At 37.8% G+C, this 18,772-nt stretch overlaps 1 protein-coding gene across 3 annotated transcripts in view; it reads left to right on the top strand.

Annotated features, from left to right (window-relative positions):
- The window catches only part of DISP1 (dispatched RND transporter family member 1), a 198,749-nt gene that overhangs the window by 135,770 nt on the left and 44,207 nt on the right, over positions 1–18,772 (top strand). For all 3 annotated transcript variants that reach the window (XM_025368557.1, XM_025368575.1, XM_025368565.1), the window contains one exon: positions 583–1,108. In XM_025368557.1, the coding sequence (XP_025224342.1) occupies positions 600–1,108 (509 nt within the window). In that variant the 5' untranslated portion in view covers positions 583–599. The remainder of the gene's footprint in view (positions 1–582; positions 1,109–18,772) is intronic.

Genomic DNA, 18,772 nt, shown 5'->3' with positions numbered 1-18,772 from the left:
ATTCTTAGCTTTCCTGACTGGTTTTAATTTATTATCCTCAGACTTGAATGACTAAGAGGAAAAGTCATATATTCTTGAGATTTTTCTAAGATATAAAACATTCTTAAGATTATTCAAATTATTTTAACCTTGTACAACTAATTACCCTCAGAGTGGCCCTTCTATTTGTCCGTCACTCCTAGATCAGAACATACAAGCCAAGCATGGTACTGTTGAAAAGCTGAAGGATGCTATTTGTATCCTCTCCTCTCTCATATGCAAAATGGTCTCGTTCTTAACTGATTACTTGTGCATCTAGGATGAGGTGAGAAAAAAGGCACTGAAAGAAGAGGTGGGCAGGAGGAAAGTGATCAATGGGAACGGAAGAGGGTTCTTAAGGTGCATAAAATAGCTGGTGGAAAGAAGAGGAGTGCCACTGTGTTGGCTGGTTCCATCACAGATGCTGCTGAATTTCCACCACTGTCTCACACTCTGCAAGAACCCTCATTTTCAAAGGGCTGTTTTTAAATATCATACTTGTCTTCCCTACATTTTTGCCTGCCTGACTATAACTGGGTGATTTTATATGATTTTCTTTCTTAGGGTCAAGAAATTGGAGAATGGCTATGAGCAATGGAAACAATGATTTTGTGGTTCTGAGCAACAGCAGCATCACAACCAGTGCTGCTAACCCGAGTCCCCTTACCCCCTCTGATGGAGACCATGCAGCCCAGCAGCTCACACCCAAAGAAGCAACAAGAACAAAAGTGAGTCCAAATGGATGCCTGCAACTTAATGGCACAGTTAAATCATCCTTTCTGCCTTTAGACAACCAAAGAACGCCTCAGATGTTACCCCAATGCTGCCATCCTTGCCCATACCATCACCCTTTGACTAGCCATAGCATTCACCAAGAGTGCCATCCTGAGGCTGGCCCTGCAGCACCCTCTGCTTTGGCCTCGTGTTGCATGCAGCCACACTCCGAGTATTCTGCATCTCTTTGTCCAAATCATTCACCTGTGTATCAGACTACGTGCTGTCTTCAGCCCTCTCCATCCTTCTGCCTGCATCATCCGTGGCCTGACCATTTTCAGCATCAGCCTGTGCAACAGCACATAGCCAACATAAGGTAAGTGGTCTGAAAGTTTTGCTTTTAGCATTCAACTAATTCCACATGAACATGACAACTTGTGTTTATTTTCCTGAAAGGGGAGGAGAAAAATGTGGCACAGAAAGAAAAGTTATGAAAATGCATATTCTGTGGATTGTGTGAAGCCAAGAAAAACACAAATAAAATAATACAGTATATCTATTGTATCCACTGACTTCTTAGTCAAATCCTCCCTTCCCCTTTTCCTGTCTGCAAACTGGTTAGGAATTTCTGCTAGACCTTAAGTTATAAAATTCAACAAAAAGTTTTACTGTTAGCAGTTTCTATTATTGTACCTGGGAAGCGTATTTATGATGAGACTACCTAAGCAGCCATCCTTTATTTGCTGTTATTGATAGTGGTGAGCATTTATGAAAAAGAAGTAAAAAAACTCCTTGCTGGCCAGGTGCAGTGGCTCATGCCTGTAATCCCAGCACTTTGGGAGACCGAGGCAGGCGGATCACCTGAGTTTGGGAGTTTGAGACCAGCCTGACGAACATGGAGAAACCCCATCTCTACTAAAAATACAAAAAATTAGCCGGGCGTGGTGGTGCATGCCTGTAATCTCAGCTACTCGGGAGGTTGAGGCAGGAGAATCACATGAACCTGGGAGGTGGAGACTGTGGTGAGCCGAAATCATGCCATTGCACTCCAGCCTGTGCAACAAGAGTGAAACTCCATCTCCCAGAAAAAACAAAAAAACAAACAAACAAAAAAAACCACCTTGCTTCCTTATGCTGCCTTATGACTGTACTCGACAATTTCTATTCATGTGTTTTGGTGACTATGTAGTACGCTGAGATCAGATGAAAAAGTAGCAATTGCCTTCATAGCAGATGAAACCTGTAAATTGTAGCATGGGACTTTAAAAAATATTTTTTGTAAAGCATTTTTAGATCTGGTAGATTGAAAAGTATTAGAAAAATCAATATCATTGTCCGTGCTTATTTCCACCTCAGCCCATAGTTTCTCATATATATGATTTTCAGCTATTTTTTCCATGGGTAAGTTAAGTTGCATTCAGCATAGGTTAGCGATGATAATATATTTTATAAAATACTAAGTACTTTGTAAAGACCTAGTATTATTTCATATTTTTAAGTAATAAAAAAAGTTTAGCTAGAAAAAGAGCATTCTCTTTAAAATTAGGATATAATTTACACATAGGGAAATGTACAGATATTAATTATTCAGTTTGAACAGTGTTGACAAATGTGTACAAAAGCGTAACCCACATTTTGGTCTGATGTAGAACATTTCTGTCACCCCAGAAGGTAAGTTCCTTCATGCCCCTTCTCAGTTATTACCTCTGTCTTCACCAGAAGCAATCACTACTGAGTTCTATTACTGTAGATTTGTTTTGCCTGCTCGTAGAACTTCATATAAGTGGAATCGTACAGTATGTATGCTTTCATATTTGGCAATTTTTGCTCAGCATAATGCTTTTGAGTTTCATCTAATTATTGTATGTATTTGTTTTTCCATTTATTACTGAGTAGTAATCCACTGTATGCATGTAGCAAATTCACTTTTGATTGAAGAGTCAGGTCTGAGTGCTGCAGCTCACGGCTGCAGGGATTACAGAATCGCTGTAAGATTCTGTAAGGTGGGAAAATTGCTTGAGCCCAGGACTTCAGTGCCAGCCTGGGCAGCACAGCAAGACTCTGTATCTACAAAAAAAAAAAAAGGGAAAAAAAGTCAGATCCAAAAAGGGATTAAGAGATAAATACTTTTGACCTTTATCAGGTTTTGAACATTGTTGAGATTATCTGGTTACACTCTTTTTATTTTTTTTTTTTTTTTATTTTTTTTTTTTTGAGACGGAGTCTCGCTCTGTCGCCCAGGCTGGAGTGCAGTGGCCAGAACTCAGCTCACTGCAAGCTCCGCCTCCTGGGTTCCCGCTATTCTCCTGCCTCAGCCTCCCGAGTAGCTGGGACTACAGGTGCCCGCCACCTCGCCCGGCTAGTTTTTTGTGTTTTTAGTAGAGACGGGGTTTCGCCGTGTTAGCCAGGATGGTCTCGATCTCCTGACCTTGTGATCCGCCCGTCTCGGCCTCCCAAAGTGCTGGGATTACAGGCTTGAGCCACCGCGCCCGGCCGTTACACTCTTTTTAAAGAGAGGAAGGGAAACGTGGTAATAAAGCAGAAAGAAAGAGTGGGGAGGGGAAAAGAGGAGAGTCCTTCACAGCATGTTTCTGCAGTTTCTGAATACACTTTCCATATTGGATTTGAGAGTCTTTTAGTTATAGGCTATGATAAGAACTCACATATACCAAAGTCATTTCTTAGAAGATTTGTCCTGACAACTTTGTGCTACATGACTAGTTTTAGACTCTTTCCATTTTGAATCAAATTGTGTGAACAGTTGATTTTTAAATTATCATATTGATGTTTCAAATAATAAATTATATGGTTGCAAAGTATGAAATAAGATAGATATTTCTGCATTTTGAAGCTGATACCTCCTTTAAAAAAATCACAACATAATAAAACTGTGGACAAATAACCAATCCTTTCAATATGGAAGGTTGTGCCAAGAGTTTCAGGATTTTTACTTAGCATTTCTCAGTGACCTAATTCAAAAACAATGAGATCCCTGTGTACACTTTAAATAGAATGGCATTTAAAAACAAACTGATAGGCAGGTGGCTGAGCTTGTCACTACCCTTGGTTGTGGAGTCATTGTTGGAACCGGGGCTTTTGCAATCATGGTGGACTGACTTCAGACTGTGTATGACCACTGGGTCCACAGACTTGTCCGTATAGGATTTGTCTTTGTGTGTTATCTAAAGAGAAAGAATGATGGAAAAGCTAACTGCCTTCTGGAAAAAAAAGTATGTTATTTAAAAGGGAATTGAGACCCATGGAGAAGTTGCTTGGAAGTAAAGGCTGTGACTGAACTATATAATATTTACATTTTAAAAGTTATGAGAGAAATAAAAACTCTCTCATACTTAATTTGAAAAACGCTGATTTAAAAATTGCCACAATTGTCCATCAAAAAAAGTTGTAGAAGAAAGATTAGTATGAGGGAAATTTTTTATATTTAGAATTGTATCTCAAGAATTTGAGCTTTCGGTTATCTGTTTGTAATAGACATAAAATATTTTAAAGATGCCTGCAGAGGAATAGTATATGTCCATTTGTGTATATTACATACTTTATTGTGCCTCAATTATTACTTTGCTATTTTCTACATTAGTTATATAATCTGCAATGTGGCACCGAGGATGTAATTCCAAACAAGTTGAGACATTCTTTAGTAGGAAGGGAGACAGTAAAGCAAATAGGCAGCTACAGTATTGTGGTAAGCACTATCAAGAAGGAATACACAGGGCTGAAGATGAAGAAAAGTTACAGATGGAGAGAGAACTGAAGAGGCTTGTCTTTTAGGTAGAGGGAACAGTTTATGCAAATACTTTTACAAGGTGGTGTGCGCTCAGCTCCAGCATAGGTCAATATGGCTGGACCCTAGTGGAAGACAGAATGGTAGCAAGAGGAGAGGTATACTAGGACTAAATCCTGAAGGGCATTGTAAACCACATTAAGGCAATCTCCAGACTTCATCCTGAGGCTAAGGAGGACCCATTGTAGATTTGTGTGTGTTTGTGATTTTTTTATTGTGGTGAGATATACATAACATAAAATTTAATATTTTAATCATTTTTAAGTATACAGTTTAGTGACATTAAGTACATTCACATTGTTGTACACCCATCACTACTACCTTTGTGCAGAACTATTTCATCTTCCCAAACTGAAATTCCATACTCACTAAATTATAAATCCACCTGCCCCTGGCAACCACCATTCTACTTTTTGTCCTTTTGTCTCTTTGGCTTATTTTACTCCGCATAATGTCTTCAAGGTTCATTCATGTTGTAGCATGCGTCATGATTTCCTTTCTTTTTAAGGCTGAATAATATTCCATTGCATATTTGTATATTACATTATAGCATTTTATCAATTACATATTACATTGTATCAGTTCATTGATGGACAATTCCATCTTTTGGGTGTCATGGCTATTGTGAATAATGCTACTATGAACTTGGGTTCTGTTCAAGTCCCTGCTTTCAGTTCTTTGGGGTATATGCTCAGACCAGAAGTGGAATTGCTGGAGCATATGGTAATTCTGTTTTTAGCTTTTTAAGAAACTATTTTCCATAGTGGCTGCACCATTTTACACCAGCAGTGCAAAAAGTTCCAGTGTTTCCAGATCCTTGCCAACATTTGTTATTTTATCTTTTTTTTTTTTTAAAGAGTAGGCATCCTAATTGATGTGAGATTATAAATTTTAAAGCAAAAAAAAAAAAAAAACCACACACACGCAGTAAGAAACATTTTAGAAAACTTCATCATTTGCATTGTGGAGAGCAAATTGCATTGGATCAGGACCGTTGTAGATAGGAAGAACACTAGAAGGCTTGCTGCAATAGTTCAAGTGAGAAATGTGATAACTTGAACCATGATTTATAAATAAATTCATTCTAGAGAGATTTAGGAGGTGGAATCTACTAGATTTGGTGGATAATTGTATATCGGAGGGGCAAAGGGAGGAAGAATCACAACTGATTTTCAGTGTCCTGGCTTGAGCAACTGGTTGGGTAGATGGTAATTCCATTCACTAAAATGGGGGAAGACAGAAGAAGGGAACTAAGTAAACAGAGCTGAGACATTGAGCTTCCAGAGAGGACTACAGAGTAACAGTAACAGTGAAAGAGTGATGTCCCCTGGGCTTCTTTGAAAGAATGAGGTTGCTGGGTAATACATGACAATGCACTGAGGGCAATAGTGGTGGGGTTTATCTTAGAATGAACACTGAAGCACTTTGACTCAGGCCAGCAGGTATTATATTTGCAGAATTGTGCTATGGGCAAGGCACTGAGTGAGGTGCTGTCTCGTCCTTTCCCCAACCAATAAAATATCCACAGAAGCAAATGTGTTCTTGGATAGAGCTGCTATGTATGGGAGAACAGGGCAGTTTGGGAAAGTCTGCACAGGATGTCTTTGGTATGGAATTCTGAAAATGAGGATACTGTACAATGCTTTACTGCCTTTCATTATTCTACACAACTCTTTCAGGAACTTACTGTAACAAAGGTTCTAGAGGTTGATCTCTACCAGAAACTTCAAGTCTTTTTAGTTTTCTTTATTGTGGTTTATTGCTATGTAATTTTCAAGTTCTTTCTAAATTGATAACATCAAGTAAGTACTTAATGAAATATTATTCAATTAATGTTTAAGATGTATTTATGACTTCACATTACTTTAAAGGATATCTTAAACATTGACCGCCTTAGATTAAAATCGTATGGTGATGGAAGATCCTAAGTGCTATCAATTTTTATTGCTATTTGCACCTAGACCACAAATGGGCCCACCTGTTTGTATTTGAAAGTGTTTTTTGAAGTTTTTGTTGTTGTTGTTTATAAAGTACTTAAGCCATAGAGAATGTTTTAAAGACTCAATCAGATAGAAAATATAATTTTAGTCTAGACCATTTACTGCTTACCGCCTTTTGTATAGTAGACTCTCTTTCATCCCCTTTTGATTCTTTAAACTCCAATAAATCTTTCTAAAAGATTCATTATATCAACCATCTGTGGTTTTTTTTTTTTTAATTCTTTTTTAGTCTTCTGATTAATAAAATTAAGGCCAGGTGTGGTGGCTCAAGCTTAGAATCCTAGCACTTTGGGAGGCTGAGGCAGGCCAATCACTTGAGGTCAGGAGTTCGAGACCAGCCTGGCCAGCAATGGTGAAACCCTGTCTCTGCTAAAACTACAAAAATTAGCCCAGGGTGGTGACAAGCACCTGTAGTCCCAGTTACTTAGGAGGCTGAGGCAGGAGAATTACTTGAACCCGGGAGGTGGAGGTTGCAGTGAGCCAGGATCACACCACTATACTCCAGCCTGGGTGACAGAGGAAGACTCTCAAAAAAAACAAAAATAAAATAAAATAAAGATTATTGCAAGGATCACATTTAACATATCTGTTTTAATTATTGCCAAATATTAAGTAGCTTAAATAGATTTTATTTTAAAGCTTTAGATTTCATTTTAAAGCTTCAGGCTTTTACATTTGTAGATTCCTGTCCTCATATACATTACTCAGCCATTAATTAACATGTCTAATTGAGAACAATAGGGAATTTTATTTTATCTTATTTTATTTATTTGTTTATTTTTGAGACAGAGTCTTGCTCCATTGCCCAGGCTGGAGTACAGTGGCATGATCTCGGCTCACTGCAACCTCCACCTCCTGGCTTCAACCGATTATCCTGCCTCGGCCTCCTGAGTAGCTGGGATTACAGGCGCACACCAACATGCCCAGCTAATTTTTGTATTTTTAGTAGAGACAGAGTTTCACCATGTTGGCCAGGCTGGTCTTGAACTCCCGGCCTCAAGTGATCCGCCCGCCTTAGCCTCCCAAAGTGCTGAGACTACAGGTGTGATTCACATCGTCCAGCCACAGTAAGGAATTTTAAAAGGCAGAAAATAGTGTCTCCCCACCATGAGGAAAGACTTATACCAACAAGTCCTATACCTAGCTGATTGTCTTTGGAGTCACCTGGGGAGTTAAAAAATAAAATAAGTAGAATAAGAAGAAGAAGACATTTCTTTTGCAGTAGAAACAATAAATAACTCTAAGAGTTGAGAGGTGGGAAGGATCCCCTGGAAGGATCCCTGTAGGTTATTGAGGTTAGGGACAGTCTGACTAAGAAGAGCAGAACATGAATGGCCCTTGAAAGATGACTAGAAATTAATGAAGGGACTTGAGGAGGCAAAACATGGAGAGTGGAGGAAAGTTGTGAAGGGAAAGCTTTCAAAAGCAAAAGCTTTTTTATATATATGTATATATTTATTTATTTATTTATTGAGACAGAGTCTCGCTCTGTCACCCAGGCTGGAGTCCAGTGGCCTGATCTTGGCTCACTGCAAGCTCTGCCTCCCGGTTCATGCCATTCTCCTGCCTCAGCCTCCTGAGTAGCTGGGACTAAAACATGTAAGAAAGGTAAAGAGAACAAGATTGTGGGAGCGGAGGGTCATTGTGGGTGTCCCCAGTCTACCTCCTGAACAGTCCATTTGATGATCTGCTCTTTATCCTCCAGAGAGCTGGAAAATGCCTCTCAAAAGCCAGTTACATTCCACGTGTGCTGGTTGAAGCAAGTTTTGAGTTATTCATTTGGGATCTTCTTATTGCTGTATTAAAGTGAAAGAGTAATGGTATTATTGCACAATTAATAAGGGGTTCTGCATCCAAAAATAGCACACTAGAGTTCTAATCTAAACTATACTTACCTTTTAATTTGGTGTTGCAAAGAAATATTCTTGATTGTAACAGCGGACTCCATGAATGATACTTGGCAATGCCACAGACTCATTATCATGATAGGGAACCTGTGATATTTTTGGATACCTGCCAAATGCATTTTTATTTACCTAAGGTGATTTCATAGACAGATGGCCATTTTGAATGTTTCAAGTGACTCACTAGAGGAATTAGAGCTATATAGAGTTAAGAATGCTTGGCATAGAGGGGACTGAGGAACCCTGGGACTAGCTTAGCCCCTTAAGGTTATCTAAATATTGTCCCTGCCACCCCCATATGTTATGACTGTATAATTTTTGTAACTTACATTTCCTTTCTTCTTCATTTCTTTAATAATTTTCTAATTTCTAACTCACTTTTCTCAGAGGTTTTCTTTTTGTTTCCCTTTAGGACATTTGTTATTTTCTGTGAAGGGGCCTCTTTTAAAATGAAAAAAAAGTAAGAAATGAGAATTCTCTTGTTATATTAAAAAGACAAGTATTCTACCACCAGAATTCTTGTTTCTTGGCCTGTGCTGTATCATGACATCCAGGGGTAAAACTACAGCTCTGAGCATCATATCCCAAAGTGTCTTACTTCACCGCACATGGCCTATGGTGACCCACCCTTTCCCCTTTCCTTAGCCCTGGTGATTGTATTATTTTGTTAGCCAGAAAAATTGAGCCAGAAATCACTTTGAACACTTCATCAACATTGTGGCATGAACCTGCCCACTGACACAGATCCCACAGTCTCTGCTTTACCCACATCACCCAGAGTGCATTCAAATGCTTCTCTAAGATGTTGCAGCAATGAGTGGAGAAATTCAGAGTTAGTTATTCACTTATTCAACAAGTGCTTAATGAGTATTTAATAAGCCTTAGGTGCTGGAGACAGGTGGAAAAGGCAAAGTCTGGTTCCTGACTTCAAAGATGTAGAATTGGACAAGATAAGACACTTAGATTTTAGCATAGGGTGACCATAGGTAGATTGTCATCTTTGATTGGTGTTTACAGAATAGCTGTTGTATTCTCTGGACCACAGAAGTTAAATACCAGTGCTTTTACAGAGGCACAGGCAAGTTTTATTATATATTAATACAAAGAACTAGACTATACAGTTTTACAAATTCATATTCCCCTCTTTTCCTCTCTTACCATTGAAAGATTACTAATAGTGAAACAATCATTTGTCTTTATTTTTTATATAAATTATTACCTCTCTGGAACTGCTGGACAAGTGTCTTTTGCAAGAAGGAATAGCTAAACTGCGTTCTTTAGACATTTGCTTTTCAATAAACCATTGGTTTTTCAATAAAGCCAATAAAATTGAAAATTTGGCGCTGGTCACATTTTCAGTACTCAGTAGCCACATGTGGCTAGTAGCTAACATTTTGGACAGCACAGATGGAGAATATTACGATAATTGCAGAGTTTTATTGAACAGGACTACCTTCCTTGGCTCTGTTAAAACAGCTGAGATCCCTTTTCAAAGTCCACGGCAGCAAATGAAACTTATATGATATAGAATAACAGCAATATTTGACAGTGAATACTTTGTTGTTGTTGACATAATTCTACTTAGTATTTGCTTGTGTTTTGTTTACTAAATAACAAAGAAATGACAAAAAAAAAAAAAAAAAAAATCCCTTCAAAAACCTGAAGGACAGCTAGGCGCAGTGGCTCAAGTCTGTAATCCCAGTACCTTGGGAGGCCGAGGCGGGCGGATTACAAAGTCAAGAGATTGAGACCATCCTGGCCAACATGGTGAAACCCCATCTCTACTAAAAATACAAAAATTAGCTGGGCGTAGTGGCCCGTGCCTGTAATCCCAGCTACTCGGGAGGGCAGGAGAATCACTTGAACCTGGGCAGTGGTTGCAGTGAGCTGGTATCGCGCCACTGCACTTCAGCCTGGTGACACAGCGAGACTCCGTCAGAAAAAAAAAAAAAAAAAAAAAAAATCTGAAGGATTAAAAGTCCTATATTAGCAAAAAATGTGTAACAAGTAGGCAATATCCTTCAGAATCTTCAGAATTCAGAGGCCACAATTACATTCCACAAAAGTCACTGCATATCTTTGAGTCAAAAACTATCATCTTATTTAGTTTATAGTTGCCGGGCTTTTTGTAAGTAGATCTAAAATATAAATGTAAAAATGTAGTTTTTCTCCAGGATAGAGAAGTATAGCTAGTCTCTAGAAGCAATCATTGTTGCTACATTATAATTTATTTTTCTTTTCTGAATTCTTTCCTCATTGTACAACATTAAGTAGTAAGAGCATCTCTGTAAAATGGGAGTAACAGTAGCTATCTTGCACTTAACACAGTATCTGGTACCAAATTATAATCTCCCTTCTGTTCTCCATTTTTGTTCCTTTCACTTTCTCTTAAGTTTTGTTGTATTGTTTCATGCCTGTGCTTAATCCTGTTGGTATTGTTTTAGAAATGAAGCTATTACTGGATCCTGGTTTAAATAAAGACATGATGTGTTCCTTTTCATTCTTCTTTATAAATGACACACCTCACACCATCAACCTATAGGAAAAGGTGGTCACTCATTTGCCTTCTGGAGGAGGAAAAGGGGTCATGAAGAATAAATAGGTCTCTTTAGCCCCCCAAACTCAGAGCCTTTACACTTTATACTGATTACATAATCTGATGATGATATTTGATTTTAGAAGAAGTCTGGTAAGATTTAATTTTGATTTCACTGAAACCAGGATTTATTTTGACATTCCGTAAAGCAGTCAAATTAACTTTTTAAAAGGGATAATGTTTATAAAATTGAAAATGTTCCAGGCTTGCTTGCCAAAGTAAGTCAGCTTGGCAGTCAGACGGAGTGAAGGCCTATTTTTTAGAAAGACTTCTTTGAGAGAGTTCTTCTTTTATTATAACTGAACAGATTTTAGAGTGTGCTATGCCTCAAGGAATACATTGTACATTCTGTAATACATTTTAGAATATGAGCCTTGGTCATCTTTTACTTTAATAATGAATGTCAGAAAACAATGCTTTCTTTATTTTGTAAAATTAATTAATATAACATTTTGGAATGAAGCAAATATATGCTTTATCCCCTTTCCATATTAGTGCTAGTTGTTTAGCAGATACTGGAGAGTAAAGGGGAAAAAATAAATGCTTTAGGTTTTTTCTTTTTGGTAAAAAAAAAAATTCAAAAGGTTGTAAAATATTTGGCAAACAGTGAGACTTAAAAAAAAAAACATTGTTATGGATCGGTTACACATCTAATTCCAGGGAAAAGGCACTTGTGATCTATTGCATCTTCTTTTCAAACTTAAATGGATTGTTAGGTGTAATTTAAAAGAATTTATAGAACTTAACATTTAAAGGACAATTTTGATTGCTGTAATATTTTGTGTTCTTTTCAGCAAAATTGACTCTACAAAATTGTCTCCTTTTTTTAAACACAAACCAGATATTCAACTGATTACTTGGTATTTTGGAGTTTGAAATAGAGCCTAAGGCCTGGGACCCATTCATGGTTCAGTAAATACTTGTTGAATCAATGAATGATTACCAAAAAAAATTCTCAAAATACATATTTTTCTGTAAAAAGTTAACAAAACTTAACAACAGCAAAAGCCTCATGAAGTTAGATTGGTCACTGCCATCAAACAGCTTATAGTCTAGAAGGAGAAGGATGATTTCAGCAAAAATAACCCAACTCTCTGAATGCCAAAATCAGGGTTTAGAGGGTTATGTGAGTCCTAAAGAAGGAGATGGAATCATAGGAGAGCTAAGAGAAAGTGTCATAGGAGAGGTGAGGGGCTTTTCAAAAATGAACAAGAGGCCGGGCCAGGCTGGCTTACACCTGTCATCCCAGCACTTGAAGAGGCCAAGGGAGGAGGATCACTTGAGCCCAGGAGTTCAAGACTAGGCCTGGGCAACGTAGTGAGACCCTGTTTATACTAAAAATAAAAAAATAAAATAAATGAACAAGAGTGCAACTGCCTGAAATATGGAAACAGGAGGCCTGGAAGTACCAAGAACATGGCAATAAGTGGTGGGGTGGGGTATGGGGCTGGGGAATGCAAGCAGTCCCCTTTGTCTGGAGAAGGGCCAGAGAAGGCATCACGATACACTCTAGTTAGTCCAAGAAGATTGCGCCCATGAAATGAATTCTGAATGCTGTGTAATCATTGTAAAGCTTTTTTTTTTTTTTTTTTCTGGAAACAGTCTCACTCTGTTGCCCAGGCTGGAGTGCAGTGGCGCAATCTCGGCTTACTACAACCTCTGCCTCCCAGGTTCATGAAATTATCCTGCCTCAGCCTCTCGAGTAACTGGAACTACAGATGCATGCCACCATGCTCAGCTAATTTTTGTATTTTAGTAGGACAGGATTTCACCGTGTTGGCCAGGCTGGTCTCGAACTCCTGACCACAAGTGATCTACCCGCCTCGACCTCCCAAATTGTTGGGATTACAGGTGTGAGCCACAGCACCCAGCCTGAAGCATTTATTCAATACAGATAGTCTGCAACTTAGGATTTGAGTTATGATTTTTTGCCATTACAGTGCTGCAGAGGCAATATGCATTTGGTAGAAACTGTACTTCCGATTTTGAATTTTGATCTTTTCCTGGGCCCAGCCCCAGTGTGCTTTCAGCTGTGTGTGTTGATGGTGTGTACCTATGCAACCATTCTGTTTTTCACTTTCAGTACAGTATTTAATAAATTACAGGAGATATTCCATACTTTAGGGGAAGATGGAGAGGGACCAGGAGACTGTGCCCCAGGGAGAGTCAGTCAGGGAATAACCTTTCTGTTTGCTCAACTCTGACCACCTTCAGGACATTTACCAATCTAGTGGAAGTAACCATAAAGGAGTCAGTAGCTTATAAAACTGGTGGATGAACCCTCAGTTCCTAAATAAGACTTTTGTCTTTTCTTTGTTCATATGTATTTTTCTGAATCTAGAAAGCAGAACAAAATGAAAGACTTCAAGGCCAAATTTGATATCTTTATTCTATGTGAGTTTGCTGAGTTAATTTAGTGAAATCAGTTTCTTTTCCCCATTTGAATGATACAGGGTTCTAATAGTTACCAAATACTTTGAGATTCAAGCCTAATGCTTTCTACAGGAATGTAAGCAATTTACTGTTTCCAAGCACTATTTTGTTGTGCTAGTAAGAAGCAAGGATGGACAGTTAGTACATTCATTCCTTCGGACCCTATTTGTGTGTCTGTGGTCACTCGGGCCTGCCCACCTCCTCTTTCCTAAAACACTGCTTTCATTATGTCACTCCTCTGCTCAGAAATCTTCCAGTTTCCCCAAATTCCTTGACCTGGCATTGCAAGTTTCCCTTTGAGGGATGGAGTGTGTTGTGGGTGAGGAAAGGGTACTTCATGGAGGAAGAGTCCCCTAGCCCTGGACAGGAAGGAACAAGGTAACAGATCTCAGTGCATGTTACTGTGGCGGATTTTCTCCCCAGCACTTTAGAAGTTTAGAAAGAAGTCAGATTAATGACTCTGTCTTTGTTTCCACTTATACGTAATGAGGATCTAACAAGGTTATATATTCTGGGTCTTTGTTTTTTAGGTGGTATTCTAGAACTTTGTTTTGTTTTGGTTGGTTGGGTTTTTTCATTATAAAGCAATCCTTAGTAAAGATTTATTTATGAAGTATTGTTTGATTGTTAAAATGCTTCTCCCTAATGCATAGGGTAAAACTCTACACAGAGCTCCAAATTGTTTTTTTTTTAAACCTCTTTACCCCTGACCTCCTTCTCCCACAGCTTAAAATTCTCACTGAGCAACATCAGTGTTTGGTGAGTGTTTTGGCTTGAGGATTGTAGACTTCATTCCAGTATTCCATGCTCTTAAGTTAGTTAAGTTTAATAAGATTTTTCTGGCTTTCTTATGGGCTTTTCTTGGATCTCATATTAATGATTATTATTCACATCTTATTAAGAAAACTATATATTATACTCTTATTAAGCATGTTTTGTACAGGGCTCACAGCAACAGTCTGGCATGAAAAGGCTTGAGTTTAAGGGTAAGTACTTTATAATTTAGTGTAACTTTAAAATGTAACACATGGGACTGTGCTTTATAACCTCCAACTAAACCATGCAATTGTAACTTCATAGGCTAAGGAAGAATGTTTCCTTTTAACCAAAGCTACTTTTCAGTCATTTAAAAATACTTTGAATTAACCTATCGTCCTTTTCAGATTTCTAATTGCTCTATTTTCTTTACTACTGTAAAAAAAAAAAAAAAAAAAGGCATTCTTAGATTCCTCTTTTGGGGTGTGCATTGTATGGGAGGACCAGAGCCACGTTATATTTTGACCTTTAGTACTGCCCTTTTCTTCTCCCCCGATAAGTGGCAGAGAAAAATGTGTTTAAAAATGAATTTCCCAGGCCTGGCGCAGTGGCTCACGCCTGTAATCCCAGCCCTTTGGGAGGCCGAGGTGGGTGGATCACTTGAGGTCAGGAGTTCGAGACAGCCTGACCAACATGGTGAAATACCATCTCTACTAAAAATACAAATATTAACCAGGCACAGTAGTGGACACCTGTATATTCCAGCTACTCGGGAGGCTGAGGCAGGAGAATTGCTTGAACCCAGGAGGTGGAGGTTGCAGTGAGCTGAGATTGTGCCACTGCACTCCAGTGTGGGTGACAGAATGAGACTCTGTCTCAATAAAAAAATAAAAAAGAAAATAAAGGGATTTCCCATACCCTGCTTCTTTCACCTTTCTGAAGGGCACCTAGCTGCCCTTTAACTAGTGATCAGCTAGGCCTTGGAACTCATCGTAAGAATAAATAATTGATTAATAAGAGGATATGACACCTTAAGATCTCTCCCCCATTCCTGCCCAGTCCTAGAAAACACAATTCCTTTCTTGTTTACTGAAATAACAAATAGTATAATTTCTTGCTTTCTACCTAGGACCAGGCTATAGTAAGAGAAAAGTTTCTTTCTAACCTAAGTTGGAACTGAAGCTGTTACATGAAAGTCTGATTTGTTCCAGCTTAGATTTGTTCCAGTTTATAGGATTTTGAGTTCATAGGGAATCGGCAGAGACCATGTACATTATGCAGAAAACCTATTTTTGAAGGTAACATCATGTAGAAATGCCTTCTTCAGTTTCTAATTGAGATGACTGTTAAGCAGATCTAATGAGTGTGCATTTTTGCTCTGTGGCATTTCCATCAGATTGACATACTTAATTATCAGATATCTTTCTTTTACCAAAAAGTTTCGGTTGAGTTGGCACTGGGGTTTATAAATACATGCACACAGCACATTTCTGTCATTGTTCACTGCAGTCTTTTAACACATCTTCTCAGCAATATTCTTAATGTTTCCAGGGGGGAAATTGTAAATTATCTAACCACTGAATTAGAGGTGTGTTGTTTTTTAGCTAATCAATAGCCATTGAATGCTTAAATTGACTTTAAAGTAGACAAAAGTAAAAGACAGCAAAGAAAATTAATCAGTAGGATTGCCCATAATCCATAGACATTTGAGCAGCTCCTTTAGTCATTTTGAAACACATGCTTTATGTTTTCCCGTGGACTGGCATATTCCTGTCATTTATAAAAAGAATATACATTTGTAAATTTAAGGTGTGGACATTCATTATTGAAGGTAGAAATGGTTATAATCATCAGTGTCTAGATATATCTGAAGAGAGGTAAATTCAACATGGTTTTAAATACAATTTTGTATTGCATAGTTTAGAAATTATATATTTGTGGTCTTCTTTAGTTAAACTTAGAGATTCTGTTTAAAAATCATGATTTAAAAGAAAAGCAATTCTTCATCATTGTGAATTAAGTCTTTAAAATTTAGATTACATTATAGAATATGCTTAACCAGAACATAATAAGTGTCCCATAAAGGTTTCAAAATGGGAAAAGATGAACATTTTGAAGTCATATATTTCCTTTTATCTCACCTGCAGATATATAGGCTTTGCGTGAGCATGTAACCAGCTATAGATGGCTTCCACATTAATGATGTCCTTGACTATATCAGGTCATATAAACAATTAAGAATGTTTAGTTTTTTATCAACCTTGCAATTTAGATTGCATAATATTTAAATTATTTCTAATTCTCATCACATTATTATCTCCTTTTAGTGATTTGTGATTTTTATAACAAAATGACCTTTCTAAGAATTTTAATAAATTTTATCATTACTATAAATATTCCAAAATATTTTGTAATTATGAACACTTTTCCCTGAGTATAAAGAATTTTTTTAAATTATGACACAGAACTTGATTGTGAACTGAACTTGTGTCATTAGTGAAGTAAGTGGACTTTAATGGCATAAAATTGCAATTAAAATTTATAACAATAGTATTTAATTATTTTATTGAACCCTTACTATATGCCAGGCATTGTGCTATATTTTACATGCATTCTCTGATTTAATACTGAAAACAACCCAAGGAATTCAGTGCTATTACTGTCATTTTCATTTTATAGATGAAGAAACTAAGCTTTGAAAAATTACTGTTGGCCGGGCACAGTGGCTCACACCTATAATCCCAGCACTTTGGGAGGCCAAGGCAGGTGGATCACCTGATGTCAGGAGTTTGAGACCAGCCTGACCAACATGAAGAAACCCCATTTCTACTGAAAATACAAAATTAGCCAGGCATGGTGGCACATGCCTGTAATCTCAGCTACTCAGGAGGCTGAGGCAGGAGAATCACTTGAACCCGGGAGGGAGAGGTTGCAGTGAACCGAGATTGTGCCATTGCACTCCAGCCTAGGCAACAAGAGCGAAACTCTGTCTCAAAAAAAAAAAAAAAAAAGAAAAGAAAAAAGAAAAATTGCTGTTATAGGCTCAAAATAAAGGGATGGAGGAAAATTTACCAAGCAAATGGGGGGAAAAAAAAAGCAGAGCTGCAATCCTAGTCGCTGACAAAACAGACTTTAAACCAACATAGATCAAAAAAGACAAGGACATTACGTAATGGTAAAGGGAACAATTTAACAAGAAGAGCTAACTATTCTAAATATATATGCACCCAATACAGGAGTACCCAGATTCATAAAACAAGTTCTTAGAGACTTACAAAGAGACTTAGGCTCCCAGACAATAATAGTGGGGGACTTTAACACCCCACTGTCAATATTAGATCAATGAGATAGAAAATTAACAAGGATATTCAGGACTTGAACTCAGCTCTGGATCAAGTGAACCTATAGACATCTACAGAACTCTCCACCCCAAATCAACAGAATATACATTCTTTTCTGTGCCACATGGCATTTATTCTAAAATCGACCACATAGTTGGAAGTAAAACGCTCCTCAGCAAATGCAAAAGAACTGAAATCGTAACAGTCTCTCAGACCACAATGCAATCAGATTAGAACTCAGGATTAAGAAACTCACTCAAAAACCACACAATTACATGGAAATTGAATAACCTGCTCCTGATTGACTCCTGGGTAAATAATGAAGTTAAGGCAGAAATCAAGAAGTTCTTTGAAACCAATGAGAACAAAGAGGCAACATGCCAGAATATCTGGGACACAGATAAAGCAGTGTTAAGAGGGAAATTTATAGCACTAAAATGCCCACATCAAGAAGCTAGAAAGATCTCAAATTGATACCCTAACATCACAATTAAAAGAGCTGGAGAAGCAAGTGCAAAGTAATCCAAAAACTAACAGAAGACAAGAAATGACTAAGATCAGAGCAGAACTGAAAAAGATAGAGACACAAAAAACCCTGCAAAAATTCAATGAATCCAGGAGCTGGTTTTTTGAAAAAATTAACAAAATAGACCACCAGCTATACTAATAAGAAAAGAGAGAAGAATCAAGAATCAAATCAACACAATAAGAAATGATAAAGGGGATATCAACACTGACTCCACAGAAATACAAACTACCCTGAGAGAATACTATAAACACCTCTACACAAATAAACTAGAAAATCTAGAAGAAATTGATGAACTCCTGGACACGTACATCCTCCCAAGACTAAACCAGGAAGAAGTTGAATCCTTGAATAGACCAATAAGTTTTGAAACTGAGGCTGTAATTAGTAGTCTGCCAACCAAAACAAAAGCCCAGGACCACACTGATTCACAGCCAAATTTTACCAGAGGTACAAAGAGGAGCTGGTACCATTCCTTCTGAAACTATTCCAAACAACAGAAAAAGAGGGATTCTTCCCTAACTCATTTTATGAAGCCAGCATCATCCTGACACCAAAACCAGGAAGAGACATAACAAAAAAAAGAAAACTTCAAGCCAATATCCCTGATGAACATCGTTGCAAAAATCCTTAATAAAGTACTGGCAAACCAAATCCAGCAGCACATCAAAAAGCTTATCCA

The sequence above is a fragment of the Theropithecus gelada genome, chromosome 1 (genome assembly GCF_003255815.1).
Source record: "Theropithecus gelada isolate Dixy chromosome 1, Tgel_1.0, whole genome shotgun sequence".
Lineage (NCBI taxonomy): Eukaryota > Metazoa > Chordata > Mammalia > Primates > Cercopithecidae > Theropithecus > Theropithecus gelada.
The sequence above is the reverse complement of the archived record's forward strand: the minus strand, read 5'-3'. Positions and strand labels throughout refer to the sequence as shown.